Below are 18,673 nucleotides of genomic sequence, written 5' to 3'. Positions count from 1 at the left end.
AAGACATCAAGAAAGGTGAAAGATTAGGAGAATAATGATGGAGTTATTGTTAACACATCAGTTGATAGATACTGGGGATTGGAACAAGAGTTGTGCAACAAAAAATAATCTATAAGATATGACAATGAAATGATAGACAATGTTTAGGTATGTTTTTGACTTTTTGAGGAAGAGACTTTATTTCTCCTCTCCTCTCCCATCAGCCAGATGCTCGCAGGAATGCTTGGTGAAAGGGTTCCTTTTATATGGGAGCTTCTGGACTGAGACAACTTTTTTTCTCTCTCTGATTAGCACTTCCTTTTTCATTGACGCTGCCAGTATTTTCAATTGCTCCATTTCTATTACATTCAACTCAATTCATGAGAGTTGAATTGAATTGAGTATAGAGGATAAAGATTTAAGTCAGACAAAACTGGGTTCACACTCTGCCTCTGCCTCCTGCCAATTGTAACCTTGGACAAGCCTCAATTTTCACATTGATAGAATGAGTAGAGTTTGTTAAGTTGAGAAATTCATTCATCCATTTCCCCTTCCTCACATCCCATTTTGTCCCTGGACATTTATGCCTTGGTGTTCTTGTCATTCTACTTTCTTTCCGACTTACAGATTGCTTTGATCCTTTGCTTTTGACATGTCTCTACAACATTAAAGATTGTTAGTACTGTCTCCATTTTTTTTTTTTTTTTTTTTTTTTTTTTGTGAGACGGAGTCTCGCTCTGCCGCCCAGGCTGGAGTGCAGTGGCCGGATGTCAGCTCACTGCAAGCTCCGCCTCCCAGGTTTACGCCATTCTCCTGCCTCAGCCTCCCGAGTAGCTGGGACTACAGGCCCCCACCACCTCGCCCGGCTAGTTTTTTTGTATTTTTTAGTAGAGACGGGGTTTCACTGGGTTAGCCAGGATGGTCTCGATCTGCTGACCTCGTGATCCGCCCGTCTCGGCCTCCCAAAGTGCTGGGATTACAGGCTTGAGCCACCGCGCCCGGCTCCATTTCTTAAAAGAAGAACTTGAGGCTCAGAGAGGCTAAGCAGCCTGTCCCAAGTCACCCAGCAAATGGATGGCAGAGCCAGAATTTGAACCCAGATGTGACCAGGCAACCCAACCAATGGTCTTTTTTATATGTGGTGGTTTTTCCACTTTTTCAATGCCAACCTGAAGAAGCTAGTGAACAAGGGTGACCAGCTCAGTGGGCTGTTGAGGGCTGAATCCAGCCCATGTTCTGCTTAGCAAGCCATGTGCCCTGGCATGGGGCCATGTTGCCATAAAGAGAGGTGCCTTTTCTAATTCTCACACATACCAAAAGAGCTACTAGAAGGAGACTGGCTCCCTGCTGTTATGTGACAAACATGCCTCCTCCAGAGCCAACTTGGAATTACATCTACAAGTTGGCATGTTTGCTACTGTGTACATGGGTGCTCTCCTACTGGCTGGCCTCATTAATATCCTCTCTTTTAGGTTAGGGTAAAGGAGAAATTATTCGCCTTTGGGTAAATGCATAGTAATTTTGCTGAGTCACGGGATATTGAGGTAGAGTGGAGTCAGAGAATGTCCTGCTAATTTACTCTGTATTTGGGAAAGCCAACTCCAGGTTTCAGAACAGAGGACCAAGAATCCATGACGGTAGATGTCACCTGTTTCTTAACACTGCATTTTCATTGTTGATTACTTTTATGAACTGGCTATTTTCTTTCACATGGATTTGTTTTGCCAAGCATGGATGACTAAGTTATTGATAAATAAAAATAAATTTGTTTACTGGTTAAAGTCAGATCCTGCCTTTTACTTTATTTATTCATTTGACAATCTATTTAAATTGTCACACTTGAAAACATGAAGTAAATGTCAACATTATTTTAAAAGATACGCTCCTTTTATGAGTGTATGCTGCTACTATTATTAAATTATTATGGGGACATTTACACAGGAAGAATTACAATTTGGCAAGTTAAATTAATTATCTAGGGTATTATCTAAGTGTCCTAGTGATTGTGATAAAATGAAGAAGAGTCTGGAATCAATTAGATAATATGTATAAGGCTTATTATTACTTTCCAGACCTAAATAATTGAGAAGTGTGGTTTGAAGTAGTTTAACATATTGTTGTCCTTCCTTTCCCTTCCCTTTTTCTTCTTCCTCTTCTTCTTCTTCCTCCTCCATCTTCTCTCCCTCTCCCTCCTTCCCTTCCTCTTTCCCTGCCTCTATCCTTCTCTTCCTCTCTTGGGCATGAAGCGGAGTATGAAATCTTGGTACTTCATATATTCCATTAATATTCCATGGAATATCAAATATTCCATTAAATAAAGATTATATCTGCCTATATAAGACAATCATTTTTAAACTCAGAATTTAATAAGCTATGAACAGTAGGAATTTACTTGATCTAGTTTTCTAGATATAGTATAAGATCTTAAAGTGAATTAGATTTTAAGTGAATAAATGCTAGTTATTACTGTTCTTTAGTTGTAATATCTGGTTAATAAAGAATTCCAGAAGAAATGTGTGTTTATTTTTACTGTAAATGGGTGTTTCCAAAGTTTTAAGAACTAAAAAATATCTTTTTAACTTTATATCTAGTTTATTATGCTAATATTATAAAACTAGTAGCTGTGAAGCAAAGGAACTTGCTGGCAACACTGCCTGAAATTCCACTAGTAAAGATTCATTTATGTGGGTTAAGCTTTTGTCTATAGAAAGAATTCATTAAAGGATTCCGGAAGGAATGGCTCAAATCTGTATGAGTCACTAATTATGACAGTAATAATAATTACATTAATTTATATTTTAATTAAATAATATTTTCATGTGTACTAGATGCTAGGAACTGCACTAATTGTCTTTTAAACATGACCTACTAACTTTACAACAGCCCTGCCTATAAGAACATTTTTCCATTTTATAGATGAGAAAATTTATAATAATAGAAATTTAAAACTCTCCTAAGGTATAGAATGTGTTTGAATCCAGAATGAAACACATGTATGCCTCACTCCAAAGCCTTACAAATTTCCTGTGGGAACTAGTTTCTCAAGGGGCATTCTAAAAAACACCCCAATTAAGGGTTTTTGGGAAAAGCCATTAAGAGGTGCATTGGAAGGATTACATACCTAATAACAAGCCTCATGATTTTACTAAGGACCAACACTGAGCAGATGTCACCTAATACTGTGCAGTCCTTCTTTGAACTACCTCTTTCTCCACTTTTGATATCCACGTCTATAAGATTTGATGGTTTTAAATTATCTTGTAGGTGTTGTTTGGTGACAAAATGTTCCACCCTCATACATTGTTTGACAAATTCATTGCCACCAAAGTGTGCAGTCGGAAGCTATTCCATCGTATTTGCAGCAACTTCCTATTTACTCTGAGTGGATTTGATCCGCAAAACTTAAATATGGTAAGTGTAAGTAATTGGGTCTGGGAAAACATTGTTTTGTTGCACAGAGGTGATGAAAGTTCATTCTGGAGTATATGGCAACTGCAATTTGAGGTTTCCTTTTTGCTTTTGGAATGTCATCAGTACATTCATGGCTTCCAGTGAGGGTTGAGAGTCCACTTGCTTTCACAGGAGGATTTGAGAAGAAAGCTTTACTGCCAACAATTCTCATCTCTTCTTACCTGAAACGTCCTTTACTTAGATAAAGGCTATGGGTTTGATATTTATCTTGCTGTGCTTGAGCCTTATGTCATGTTCACTGAAGTAGAATATCAAGGGATGAGTCCAGACATTTGTATTTTTATTTTTACCAATTTTCCACTTTCACAGTTGATTTGGAAAGTTATTTTATGAACCACTTACTTCCTTAACCCAAAGGGATAAAAGGAGAGATGGTTCTTCAACAACAGCTACAAATTTATTGTTCAAGGGGTACTGAGAAGGATCAGTGTCAGCGTTCTTGTCAAGTAATGTCTAACTTAACTGAGATATTTTCCATGATGACCCAAGGAGTTGGGGGAGGGAGGAGGGAAAGAGAGGAGATGTGTTTAAAACCAGAGGTAGGATCAGGCTGAAGTTGGTCTCCACCTCTCTCACAGACTTCTGCCCAGAGCCTAATCTTCCAGTCAGTGGAAAGCACTGCTTAAAATATTTCTTGCTTTCAAGAAAGATTTATAAAAGACTTTTTATGCAAAACATGTCTTAGCCACTGCCTTTCTACATTCCTCTCTCACTTTCTCAATGTACAGTGGAAACTATGCTTGCCTATCACTTAGATGTAAGGATATATATAGGGGAAAGCATATCATGTAGATAGAGCTGAGTAAAAAGACCTTGAAACAAACACAAACGAGTGTATTTTAAAAGCACCCTCTCAGCATATCCTAAGAGTTTGCTAAAGAAAGACATCACAAAATAACACCCTTGACTATTCATTGGCCCTTGCTGTCCATATGGACACCTTTTTTCAGATCACCTTTTGTCTTCCTGCCAAAAAGCAAGGCTTACAGAATATTACAGCACCTTCACGGACATTTGTTTCAAAGAACCATAACCAGGAGTGCATAAGTAATATTGGTGGAACTTTGGAAAAATACACATGTCCAGAACTCAACCTTTGAGATTTTGATTTGTATTCAGTACATTTGGATAGCTTAATAAGTAGGTTAAAATATTTTTAAAGCCCTAAGATGTTTCTGATGCTTACTTTGGTTGAAAATAACTCTTTTTATTTTAAAAACAGTGCAGTTGAAAATATAAGAGAATCAAGAGTTTGTGTGCGTGTTTTGTTTTTGTTCTTGTGTGTGTGTGTGGTTGTTTATCCATAAGATATCTAAATAAACCGACTGAATTAATTATGCCACACAAACTTTCAGAGTCCTGTAGAATATTTACCACATTTTAAAATTCAGAAAACAAAAGGTAACATTCAGATCTATTATTAGCGCCTTAGGGTCAACAGCTCCCTTTGAAAGTCCTTTGGGACTTAACATGGGGTGAAGGAGAAGATCACTGGGGTTTTTATCCTTTAATCTCCTATACCCTTGAACCTATGGGAGTTGAGTCTGGAAAAAGATTTCCTTTTGTCTTTGCCCAGTGGGATTCCCCCTGTAGGTTTGAGGACAGGACGGAGTCTGTGGAGGAAAAAGTTCTTCTAAGACGGGCTTCTTTGGTTAATATGTCTTCAGATTATATGGTACATGTTTTTTTCCTTAAAGAAAGGGAAAAGAGGCTGGGCGCGGTGGCTCACACCTGTAATTCCAGCACTTTGAGGAGGCCAAGGCAGGTAGGAGATCAAGACTACCCTGGCTGACATGGTGAAACTCCGTCTCTACTAAAAATACAAAAACAAAATTAGCTGGGCGTGGTGGTGCACGCCTGTAATCCCAGCTACTCGGGAGATTGAGGCAGGAGAATGGAATCCAGGAGGTGGAGCCTGCAGCACGCCAAGATCGCACCACTGCACTCCAGTCTGGGCAACAAGCGAGACTCCATCTCAAAAATAAAAATAAAAATAAAAAAAGAAATAAAGAAAGGGAAAAGAGGAAAAGAAAAAACATTTTAAATTTCTCTCAAATGTTTACTTGTGGTATGATAATATGATTAGCCTCTAAATGAGAAGTAATCTCTTTGCAGAGTCGCTTGGATGTTTACTTGTCACACAGTCCTGCGGGAACATCTGTTCAGAATATGCTGCACTGGGCCCAGGTACGTGCTTCTTATTCCTGCTTGATGCACACATACCTCTGTCTTATTCCTGCTTGATGCACACATACCTCTGCAAGACCCTCAAGGAGTGCTCTCAGAGAGCTCACTGCAGGGTTCTGCAGGCACCCGCCACTGTCACATTGATGTTTTTGGAATCAGCATCAACTCCTCATTTTTATTTACTTCATTCCCACTTCTTCTCCTTGTCCTCAGTGTCTGGGTTTTGAGCATGGTTCTCAGATATTCTGACTGAGTTCTGATCCTTAGATTATTCCAAACTGCATTTCAAGGGAAGGCTTTTATTTCCTCTTTCAGAAAGTCATCAACTCTAATAGAACTTTATATAAAATGATGCATCTTATTCTAGAAAGAGCTGTTCATCCTCCAATCAATATATGGGGAATTTGAGAATGTGGAAATGATGCTTTATTCAGAGCAAACTGAAAGCTAGGGAAGAACTAAAATGGATTTATGGCTTATGTTTTTACCCTCAGTTAAAGTTTTATTTGTTTTATTTTGTTACTCAATACACAGAAAGCTCAGAGATAAGTCTAATTCAATTGGTTTGACTTTCTGAGCCTTGTGTGTGTCTTTGTGTATGCATGCACACACATGTGCACACACATTCATTTGTTTATTATGTAATATTTGCCTATATTCTTGGCTGATGGCAGTCACAACGCCTTTTGAAAAGTGAACAAAATATAAATAATTCTATGACTGGGAGAGGGTTGGTGTCTTCTTAAAGGTTTAATATATCTGAGACCCCCCCCAGGAATTTGCATTTTAATATATACCCTAACAAATTTGCTCCCTGTTTTAGACAATCAGTACTATAGATAGCCTGAAATACTAGGTGAGAATTTCCGAAATACTTGGAAGAGTTTGACCTCCAGGATATAAGGCTTCAAGTTCCTTTAAGAAGAAAGATGTTCAGAATATAGGGCTTCCTACTGATGAGGAGACAGATAAGTCCTCTTATGAGCATGACCTTCCAGGTAGTACACGTTTAATTTCACAGTTTTTGAGCACTTAATATATGCTCTTCTTGCTGCTCATACATGTGATTTTATTCAGTCTCACTGAATTATTATGACAACTTTTTAGTAAAGGCATTGATATCCCCCCACTCTACAAATGTCATAGCATGTTATTTATTTATTTTTTGAGACAGGGTCTCAAAAAAGCATGCAGTGGTACTATCATTGTACCCAGGCTGGAGTACAGTGGTACAATCATGGCTCACTGTAGCCTTGACATGCTGGGTTTAAGCAATCCTCCCATCTCAGCTTCCTGAGTAGCTGGCACCACAGGCATGCACCACCATGCCCGGATAACTTTTGATTCTTTGTACAAAGATGAGGTCTTGTTTTGTTGCTTAGGCTGGTCTTGGACTGCTGGACTCAAATAGTCCTCCCACCTCAGCCTCCCAGAGTGCTGGGATTATAGGCGTGAGCACTGCGTATGGCTGCCTATTCCTTATACATTTTACAATTGACTTCACTTAAGAAAAACTTTTCCCCTTTGACAGAAAATCCTCTTCAGGATAGAAATAAGTGGGGATGGTGGGGGCATGGTAAATATTTGGTTATAAGTTACATAGGCAGCTAAGGCAAAAGTGATGATCATGATGATGGTAGTAATCCTAGTGAAAAAAAGCTGTTTGTTGGGTATTACTAGGTGCTACATGCTTTATAGATGTTACCATAATCTTCACAATCCTAAGAAATAGTGTTACTATCATTCTCATTTCACAAATATCTTGCTTTGAATCACAGATTCAGTAGTCTATTAAGCCCGGATACAAACAAGGTGTATTAGTGTCTTTCACACTACTATAAAGAACTACCTGAGACTGGGTAATTTATGAAGACAAGAGGTTTGATAGACTCACAGCTCCACAGGTTGTACAGGAAGCATGGCTAGGAGGCCTCAGGAAACTTACTATCACGGCGGAAAGCGAAGAGGAAGCAAGCACGTCTTACCATGGCGGCGCAGGAGACAGACAGCATAAAGCGGGAAGTGCCACACACTTTCAAACAACCAGATCTTGTGAGAACTCACTCACTATCACGAGAACAACAAAGGGGAATCCCGCCCCCATGATTCAGTCACCTCCCACTAGGCCCCTCCCCTGACACGTGGGGGTTACAATTAGAGATGAGATTTGGGTGGGGACACCCCCAGTAGGCCCCTCCCCTGACATGCGGGGGTTACAATTAGAGATGAGATTTGGGTGGGGACACAGAGCCAAACCGAATCACCAGATTTGATCCTAGAGCCCAAGTTCCTAAGTACTACATCCTATTGCCTCCCATTTCTAAAAGCTCGCAGAATTTCAATAGCAGCAGACTGCTGCCTCTCTGAATATAAATCATGATAGGAATAATTTTAAACTAAAAATCAGGACTAAATTAGTAAGTGGGAAAAATATCTGAGATTCAAGCTAAGAAAGGAAAACACAGAAGAGTCTGAGAATAATTTAATGAAGTGCTTGACATAAATGTCAAAGTTATCTGCCTCATCGATCCTTCGTGGGTGGCAAATAACAGAAAAATGAAATGCTGTATATATGAATGTCCTTATATTCTAATACTTGAAGTTTCAATACCAAAATGCAAAAGTAGTCATGCACAGTGTCTCAGTCAGCCCATGGCTACGTTATGCACATCACAGCAGGTGGCTTGTCCTGGCATATGGGAGGCAGACAGCAGCCATGTACCTCATACACAACTGGGAAAGCTCAGTAGGTGAATATTTCTTTTAATAGTGAAAACAATGTTTAAGGATAGGGAATATAATCATAACAGCTTAGACCACATCATGAGGATAAGGTACAAAGTTGTATAATAATAATAGCAGTAATTTTTAAATGTAAGAATTTTATAGTTAATGCCTTTAAAAATTTATTAAAATTCCTGAAGCAAAGATATTCAAGAATCATTCAATTTTGCATCTTTAAAAAATATCTCTGTGTGCAGCATGATAACATTTAAAGGCATTGGATTTAAATGAAAAAATCTGATGATTTTCATTGGAAAGATACAGGAATGAGTAAAAGATTGTACCAATTCTGTGAATTACGGTAAGAGTTATCATTTTTTATTACTTATTTTCTTAATCTTTATTGAAATTTAGCTTACATTTCTAAAGAGTGGGGCATGATGTTAATCTTCTTTGTATATTTCTTCTGTACTGTCTTTAAATGTACACTATTTTCTTATATTATTTTAATGTGTTTATTTTATTCTAGGCTGTTAATTCTGGTCGGCTCCAAGCTTTTGATTGGGGAAACTCTGATCAGAACATGATGCACTTTCACCAGGTACAAAAATAATCCTCATAATCAGTTCCATGCTGCAAATGAACTAACAAAAATAGTATCCACTCATTAAGCACCTGCCACTTCCATTTACCACACTGGATATTGCTTATTGCTGTTCTCACAAGCTGCTTATTGGGTTCTTGCCATGTGCCACATCATTATTTCTAATTCTTACAAGGACATTTCAAAGTAAATATTATTATCCCTATTTTTTTCAGAGGTTCAGAGAGGGTAGGTAAATTACCAGAGTTATTCAGCTAGTAAACAACCAGAGAGAGGGGCTCAAGATGGGCAACTAGACACAGCCAGGAAGAGCTTCTCCCATTAAGAGACAAGACCATCAATAAGATTGGAACACTCTGAGCAGATCTTCAGAAGAAAGGCATTGAGAGTGAATGGAGGTAGGATGCTGAGCCTGGGCTAGAGGGAGGATTCTGAGAAGCCTGCACAGGGTTGCTGAGTACCAGGACTCATTCCAGGCCCTGAGTAGCTCCTGGGGAAGAGGTGAGTTAAATAGGAGTGCAATGGCCCACTCTTACTATCGACATAGCTGCAGGACACCCCACAACCCCCATAGACATTTGAGCTAGTAGGCAGAGCTGCTTGGAGAGTTGGCAGGGACAGGACTCTCGCCTGTGCAAAGCCAAGAGGGTTTGGTGCAGGAGGAGTTGCAGTGAAATACAGACAGTGACATCCATTCCCCAAGGCTCGCCAAGCTCCTCTAGGTGGCATTGGCCTTTGTTGACTGTTGAACCTAAACAGAACAGGGCTATCTTACCCATGGGATGGGGCCAGTGTGATCTCAGCACATCCCTGTCTGCTGGCCTCTCTCAGGTTTCCTGCCTGGCTGCACCCGCTTGCAGCACAGCTTCACATGCCCAACCAGGGTGCTTCCCCAGTGGTCACTGCCATACCTCCTTCACTGGCAGATTCTGCCTAGCCATAGGGGAGCTTTTGCAGATGTGCCCCTACCAGTGTGAACATACTTGCAGTCTGCCATGACTGCTTTGAAAGCATGCATGTGTGCAAACCTTACCACCACCACTGCTACGATGAAGTGCTTTTGCCCCACCTCCCATCAGAGTGTTGTTGCCAGCATATGAGGAACATCTCAGCCTCTCCAGTACAGTAGTGGCCAGAGAACAAAGCTTTGCACATGGTCCCACCTACCAAGGTTATAGCACACAGCCCAGGAGTGCTGAGCTGAGCCCTGGCACCCTGAAGTCATTCAGAAATGAAGCCAGTCAACTAAACACAACTTATAGCAAGGGCTTCAAAGAATATAAGAGCAAAAAGCCTCATCCAAAGGACAGCAACTTCAAAGATTAAAGGAATATCAGCCAAAACAGTTGAGAAGGAATCAGTGCAAGAACTCTGGAAATTTGAAAAGGCAAATGACCTCTAAATGACCACACTACTTTTCCAGCAATGGTTCTTAACCAAATGGAAATGACTGAAATGACAGATACATAGTTCAGAATCTGGATAGCAACAGAGATCATTGAAATTCAGGAGAAAGTTGACACTCAGTCCAAGGAATCTAAGGAATCCAGTAAAATAATTTAACAGCTGAAAGATGAAATAGCCATTTTAAGAAATAACCAAATTGATATGATAGAGCTGGGAAACTCACTATAGGAATTTCATAATATAATCAGAAGTATTAATGGCAGAATAGTATGGCAGAATTTTAGGAAAAAATCTCAGAGATTGAAGACTGGTTATTTCAGTGAACCCAGTCAGACAAAAATAAAGAAAAAGAATTTTTAAAATGAACAAAATCTGGAGAAAATATGGGATTATATAAAGACACCAAACCTACAGCTCTCTGGCATTCCTGAAAGAGAGGGAGAGAGAGCAAGTAACTTGGAAAACATATTTGATGATATTGACAATGAAAATTTCCCTAACCTCACTAGAGAGGTCAACATTTAAATTTGGGAAATTCAGAGAACCCCTGCAAGATAGTATATAAGACAACCATCCCCAAGACACACAGTCATCAGATTCTCCAAGGTCTATGTGAAAGAAAAAATATTAAAGGCAGCTAGAGAGAAAGGGCAGTTACAAAGGGAACCTCATCAGGCTAACTGTGGACCTTTCAGCAGAAACCTTACAAGTCAGAAGAGACTAGGGGCTTGTATTCAACATCCTTAAGGAAAAGAAATTCCAACCAAGAATTTCACATACAGACAAACTAAGCTTTATAAGTGAAGAAGATATAAAATATTTTTCAGGCAAAATTGCTAAGAGAATTTATTACCACCAGACCTGCCTTCCAAGAGGTCCTTAATGGAATGCTAAACATGGAAATGAAAGACTGTTACCAGATACTACAAAAGCACACTTAAATACATAGACCATTGACACTAGAAAGCAGCTACACAATCAAGCCTACATAACAACCAGCTAACAACACAATGACAAGATCAAATCTACATATATCGATATTAATCTTGAATGCAAACAGGCTAAATGCCTCACTTAAAATGCAAAGAATTGCAAATTGCATAAAGAAGCAAGAACTAACTGTATGCTACCTACATGAGACCCATCTTGCATGCAATGACACTCGTAGGCTCAAAGAAAGGGGAGGGAGAAATATCTATCAAACAAATGGAAAAGAAAAAAGACCAGGGGTTGCTAATCTTGCTTTAGACAAAACAGAATTTAAATAAACAATTATCAAAAGGAACAGAGAAGGGCATTAAATAATGATAAAGGGTTGAATTTAACAAGAAGACAACTCTCCTAAATATATACGCACCCAACACAGGAGCACCTAGATTCATAAAACAAGCCCTTAGACACCTACAAAGAGACTTAGATAATCACACGACAATAGTGAGAGACTTCAACACCCCACTAACAGTACTAGACAGATCTTTGATGCAGAAAACTAACAAAGATATTTGGAACCTAAACTTGACACATAACCAAATAGACTGAGCAGACAACTGGAGAACACTCTACCCAACAACAGCAGAATACATACTCTTCTCATGTGCACATGGCACACACTCTAAAATCGACCACACACTCAACCATAAAGCAATTCTCAACAAATTAAACAAAAACTGAAATTATACCATGTACACTCATGAATCACAGTACAATAAAAGTAGAAACCAATACCAAGACAATCCATCAAAACCATGCAATTATAAGGAAAGTAGACAACCTTTTCCTGAATGACTTTTGGGTAAATAATGAAATACAGGCAGAAATCAAGAAATTCTTTGAAACTAATGAAAACAAAGATACAATATACCAGAATCTCTGGGACACAGCTAAAGGAGTGTTAAGAGGAAAGCTTATAGTGTTAAACACCAACGTCAAAAAGTTAGAAATATCTCAAATTAACAACCTAACATCACACCTAGAGAAACTAGAAAAACAAGAGCAAACCAACTCCAGAGCTAGCAGAAGAAAAAACAGCCAAAATCACGGCTTAACTGAATGAAATTGAGATGCAAAGAAATACACAAAAGATCAACAAAATCACAAGTTGGTTCCTTGACTGAATAAATAAAATTGATAGACTGCTAGCTAGACTAATAAAGAGAGAAGATTCAAATAAATATAGTCAGAAATGACAATGGGGACATTACCACCACCCCACAGATACACAATAATTCCTCAGAGACTATCATTATCACCTCTATACACTGGAAAATCTAGAAGAAATGCATAAATTTTGGGAAGCATAACACCTCCAAAGATTATATCAGGAAGCAATTGAAACCATAAACAGATCAAGAACAAGTTCCAAAATTGAATCGGTACTAAAACACTACCAACCAGAAAAAGCCCTAGACCAGAATGAATTACAGTCGAATTTTACTATACATGTAAGAAGAGCTGGTGCCAATCTTACTGAAATAATTCCAAAAAATCGAGGAGGAGGGGCTCTTCTATAACTCATTTTTTGAAGCCAGCATCCATCATTCTGATGCCAAAATCTGGCAGAAACACAACAAATAAAGAAAACTTCAGGCCAATATCCCTGATAAACATATATGCAAAAATTCTCAATGAAATACTAGAGAACCTAATACAGCAACACATCAAAAAGCTAGTCCACAACAATCAAGTAGGCTTTATTCCTGGGTTGCAAAGTTGGTCCAAAATATGCAAATCAACACGTTTGAGGCATCACATAAACAGAAATAAAAACAAAAACCACAAGATTATCTCAATAGACACAGCAAAGACTCTTAAGAAAATTCAGCATCCCTTCACGTTAAAAACCCTCAACAAACTAAGCATCAAAGAAACTTACCTCAAAATAATAAGAGCCATCCCAACAAACATACGAAAAAAAGCTCAACATCACTGATCATCAGAGAAATGCAAATCAAAACCACAATGAGATACCATCTCATGCCAGTCAGAATGGCGATTATTAAAAGGTCAGGAAACAATAGATGCTGGCAAGGCTGTGAAGAAATAGGAACACTTTTACACTGTTGGTGGGAATGTGAATTAATTCACCCATTGTGGAAGATAGCGTGGCTATTCCTCAAGGATCTAGAATCAAAAATACCATTTGACCCCACAATCTCATTATTGGGTATATACCCAAAGGAATCTAAATCATTCTGCTATAAAGATACATGCACATGTATGTTTACTGCAGCACTGTTTACAATAACAAAGACATGGAACCAACCCAAATGCCAATCAATAATAGACTGGATAAAGAAAATGTGGTACACATACACCATGGAATACTATGCAGTCATAGTACTACGCAGCCAATGAGATAATGTCCTTTGCAGGGACACGGATGCAGCTGGAAACCATCATCCTCAGCAAACTAACACAGGAACAGAATATCAAATACCACATGTTCTTACTCATAAGTGGGAGTTGAACAATGAGAACACATGGACACAGAGAGGGGAACAACACACACCAGGGCCTGTTGAGGGTTGGATGGTGAGGAAAGGGAACTTAGAGGATGGGTCAATAGGAGCATCAAACCACCATGGCACATGTACACCTATGTAACAAACCTGCACATTCTGCACCTGTATCCCGTCTGAGGCGGGTGGACCACTTGAGGTCAGAAGTTTGAGACTAGCCTGGCCAACATGGTGAAACCCCATCTCTATTAAAAATACAGAAATTAGCTGGGTGTAGTGGCAGGCACCTGTAATTCCAGCTACTTGGGAGGCTGAGGCACCAGAATAGCTTAAACCCAGGAGGCAGAGGTTGCAGTGAGCCAAAATCGCACTGTTGCACTCCAGTCTAAGCAACAGAGCAAGACTCTGTCTCAAAAAAAAAAAAAAAAGAAAAGAAAAGAATAATATTACGTGCCATTTATAACAAACCCACAGCCAACATAATACTGAACAGGCAAAAGCTTGAAGCATTCCCCTTGGGAACTGAAACAAGACAAGAATGTCCACTGTCACCACTTCTATTGAACATAGTACTGGAAGTCCTAGCCAGAGCAATCACACAAGAGAAATAAATAAATGGCATCCAAATAGGAAGAGAGGAAGTCAAACTATCTCTTTTCATGGATGATGTGGTTCTATATCTAAAAAACCCCATAGTCTCATTCTAGAAGCTCCTTACACTGATAAATAACTTCAGTAACGTTTTAGGATACAAAATCAACATACCAAAATCAGTAACAATGTCCAAGCTGGGAGCCAAGTCAAGAACATAATCCCAATCACAATAGCCACAAAAAGAATAAAATGTGAATACAGCTAATCAGGGAAATGAAAGATCTCTACAATGAGAACTTTAAAACACTGCTCAAAGAAATCAGAGATGATACAAATGGAAAAACATTCCACGTTCATGGATAGGAAGAATCAATATCATTAAAATGGCCATACTGTCCAAATCAATTTACAGATTCAATGCTATTCCTATCAAACTAAAAATGACAACTGACATAGTATTAGAAAAACTATTTTAAAATTCATACGAAACCCAAAAGAAGCCTGAATAGCCAAGGCAATCCTAAACAAAAAGAGCAAAGTTGGAGGCATTACTTGACTTCAAACTATACTACAAGTTTACAGTAACCAAAATAGCATGGTATTGGTACAAAAACAGATACGTAGACCAATGGAACAGGTTAGAGAACCCAGAAATAAAGTTGAACACCTACAATCATTTGATTTTCAACAAAATTGACAATAACAAGCAATGGGGAAAGGACTGTCTATTCAATAATTGGTGCTGAGATAACTGGCTAGCCATATGCAGAAGATTGAAACTGGACTCCTTCTTTTTACCATATACAAAAATTAACTCAAGATGGATTAAAGACTTAAATGTATAACCTACAACTGTAAAAACCCTAAAAGAAAACCTAGGAAATACCATTCTAGACATAGGACCTGGCAAAACTTTCATGATAAAGATGCCAAAAGTAATTGCAACAACAACAACAAAAAGTTGACAAGTGGAACCTAATTAAATTAAAGAGCTTTTGAATAGCAAAAGAAACTATTAGAGTAAGCAGACAACCTAAAAATAAGAGAAAATATTTTCAAATTATGCATTTGACAAAGATCTAATATCCAAAATCTATAAGAAACTTAAGCAAACAAGCAAAAACCAAACAATGCCATTAAAAAGTAAGCAAAGTACAAGAACAAACACTTCTCAAAAGGCATACATGCATCCAAAAAGCATATGAAAAATGGTCAATATCAACAATCATTAGAGAAATGAAAATCAAAACCATGATGAGATACCATCTTACAGCAGTCAGAATGGCTATTATTTAAAAGTCAAAAAATAACAGATGTTAGTGAGGTTGTAGAGAAAGAGAATGCACATACACCGCTGGTGGGAATGTAAATTAATTCAGCCATTGTGGAAAGCAATGTGACAATTTCTCAAACAACTTAAAACAGAACTGTGATTTGACTTACAAATCCTATTACTAGGTATATACTCAAAGGAATATAAATTGTTCTATCAAAAAGACACATGTACACGTATTTCATTGTGGCACCATTCACAACAGCAAAGACATGGAATCTAGATGCCCATAAGAGGTGAACCAAATAAAGAAAACGTGGTACATATACACCATGGAATACTATGCAGCCATGGAAAAGAATGAAATAATGTGCTTTGCAGCAATGTGAATGCAGGTGAACGCCATTATCCTAAGTAAATTAACACAGGAACAGAAAACCAAATATCACATGCTCTCACTTGTAAGTGGGGGCTAAACATTGAGTTTACAGGGACACAAAGAGGGGAACAATAGATACTGGGGCATACTTGAGGAAGGAGGCTGGGAGGAGAGTGAGGATTGAAAAACTACCTATTGGGTATTGTGCTCATTACCTGGATAACAAAATCATTTGTAAGCCAAATCTCCATGATATACAATTTACTTATGTAACAAGCCTGCACGTGTACCCCCTGAATCTAAAATAAAAGTTGGAAGGGGAATAAAATCAACCAGAATATGATCCAGGATTCCTGGATTTAAAGTCTAGTCTTCTCCACTACACTTATTCCTTCTCAGAAAAACAAAAACAAAAAACAAACAAACAAAAAACATGTTTGTTTTTAAAGTATATTCTCTGACTTCTTATCTATGTTTAATAACTAGGACTGCCTAATAGTTCTTTAGGATGTCATTTACTAGCCACTTTAAAAAATACCATTATTTGGATCATTAAATATGTAAGTAAGAAGTATCATTTTTAGGAAGTAGTAGTATCTGCCAGGGCACACCATTCCCTAGCAAATAGTACTACTTTCGATCTGGTGTGTCACCAGATCTATGAAAACTTTAAGAGAAAGTTTTATATTAAAGGGAAATGTATATTGTTGTTATTGTTATTTTATTCCCAAGTGTGTGAGGAGATCCAATAATGATTTTGGCTTCTTGCCGATAGACTGAGCTTAAACTGAAAAAGTAGTCTTCAATGATACTTGGGTTTTTCAAATCTAGGATGTAGAAATTTGGGGAAAAAAATTCTTTTTTTTCTTTCTTTTTTCTTTTACCTTTAAAAATAAAGTCAGGGTCTCACTATGTTGTGAAGGCTGATCTCGAACTCCTGGGCTCAAGCGATTCTCTTGCTTCAGCTTCTCAAAAGTGCTGGGATTACACGCTTGAGCCACCATGCCCAGCCAAAAAATTTTTAATGTGGGAATTTTTAATGTCACCATAACAACTACTATAACAACTATAATAATGAAAATGTATAACTCAATTCTAACTCTTGTGAAATATCTGACTTTTCTCCACAGCTGCTATAGTTAGATGTACGTGGCAGGAGTGGGGTGGGGATATGCCACACACACACTATTTCAGAATACGGTTGTCTCTTGTGAGAAAACAGTGGTGACTAGATGTACTTAGTTCATATAGTTTTTCCAACAGCCCCCTCACCCCAACCTCCACCAAAAGATACTATATTCTCAATGGCTATGGCAAAGCATTCTAGAGTGGCCTCTGGCCCAGTTTTAGTCACATGCCTATCTCTCATACAATCACTGTAGCCTGAAGAATGGAGGACGAACTGGCCAGACCTGGTTACCTGGACCAGAGATTGTGTTGAATCAATACAAGAAAGAAGCAGTAAGGGAAAATTTGTTGAGAGTTTATAGAGTACTATAGTCACTAGTTATTTGTAACAGACTGACTCCTTTTTAACATCATACTTCAAATGTCTTTCATGCATTGGTCTCAATGCTCCCTGAAGAGTCTGCTGATTCCCAAATATTGATAATGCCACTGAGCCCAGATTTGTGCCTAGGAGAAAGGATATTTATCCTATCCGACATTTTGCTTGAAAAGGTCACATTCTGAGATCAAATGCTGACTAGAAAGATGATCCCCCATGGAAAAAAGAACCCTCTTCCTCTAGAATCTTTTCTTATTTTCCCAAACGTGCAAGTCAGAAATACAATCATTGTTTTTTCGATTCACAATTCATATTAGTGCACAAAAGTGGTTTCAAGTATTTTTAACATTTTAATGTTTATATACCATTAAGTGTAAACTAATTGTACACTTGTAGCATTTAAAGAACTTGCTCAACAGCTGATAGTTAATGTTACTTCTATAATGTAATTTTCTGTAAAAACTTTTTTCTCTCTCTTTTATTGCATTTAGCTTACACCTCCTTTATACAACATTACTAAGATGGAAGTTCCAACAGCAATATGGAATGGTGGACAGGACATTGTGGCTGATCCCAAGGATGTCAAAAATTTACTTCCTCAAATTGCCAACCTTATTTATTACAAGTTGATTCCACACTACAATCATGTGGATTTTTACCTTGGAGAGGATGCACCTCAGGAAATTTATCAAGACCTAATTAGATTGATGGAGGCATATTTAAAAAATTAAATGTACTTTCCTTTCTCTAAGCAAGTGGATTTTCATAACAATAATGAGATGAACAGACACTAGAATGATCCCCAGTGATTTCCATCTTCTAGTATCTATGCCTTTGTATAATCTCCTCCTCTTCAACGTGGGTGGGATATGAGACTTTGTTCAAGTCAACAGAACTGGCAAAGGTGTAAGATGTCACACCCTTGATTAGGTTATATCATATGGCAAAGGTGATAAGATGTCAATCCTGATTACATTATACAAGAAGTCGGCCAGGCTTGGTGGCTCATGCCTGTAATCCCAGGACTTTGGGAGGCTGAGGCTGGAGGAGCACTTGAGGTCAGGAGTTCCAGGCCAGCCTGGCCAACATG

The 18,673-nt window shown here is 38.3% G+C and overlaps 1 protein-coding gene across 1 annotated transcript in view; it reads left to right on the top strand.

Annotated features, from left to right (window-relative positions):
* Positions 1–18,673, top strand: part of LIPK (lipase family member K) — a 30,924-nt gene extending 12,251 nt beyond the window's left edge. Inside the window, exons 6-9 of the mRNA XM_021943461.2 lie at positions 3,244–3,390; positions 5,566–5,637; positions 8,891–8,962; positions 18,075–18,673. Coding sequence (XP_021799153.1) covers positions 3,244–3,390; positions 5,566–5,637; positions 8,891–8,962; positions 18,075–18,314 — 531 coding nt within the window. The 3' untranslated portion in view covers positions 18,315–18,673. The remainder of the gene's footprint in view (positions 1–3,243; positions 3,391–5,565; positions 5,638–8,890; positions 8,963–18,074) is intronic.

This window comes from Papio anubis, chromosome 11, assembly GCF_008728515.1.
Source record: "Papio anubis isolate 15944 chromosome 11, Panubis1.0, whole genome shotgun sequence".
Lineage (NCBI taxonomy): Eukaryota > Metazoa > Chordata > Mammalia > Primates > Cercopithecidae > Papio > Papio anubis.
Note: the sequence above shows the minus strand (reverse complement) of the source record. Positions and strands in the feature narration are given on the sequence as shown.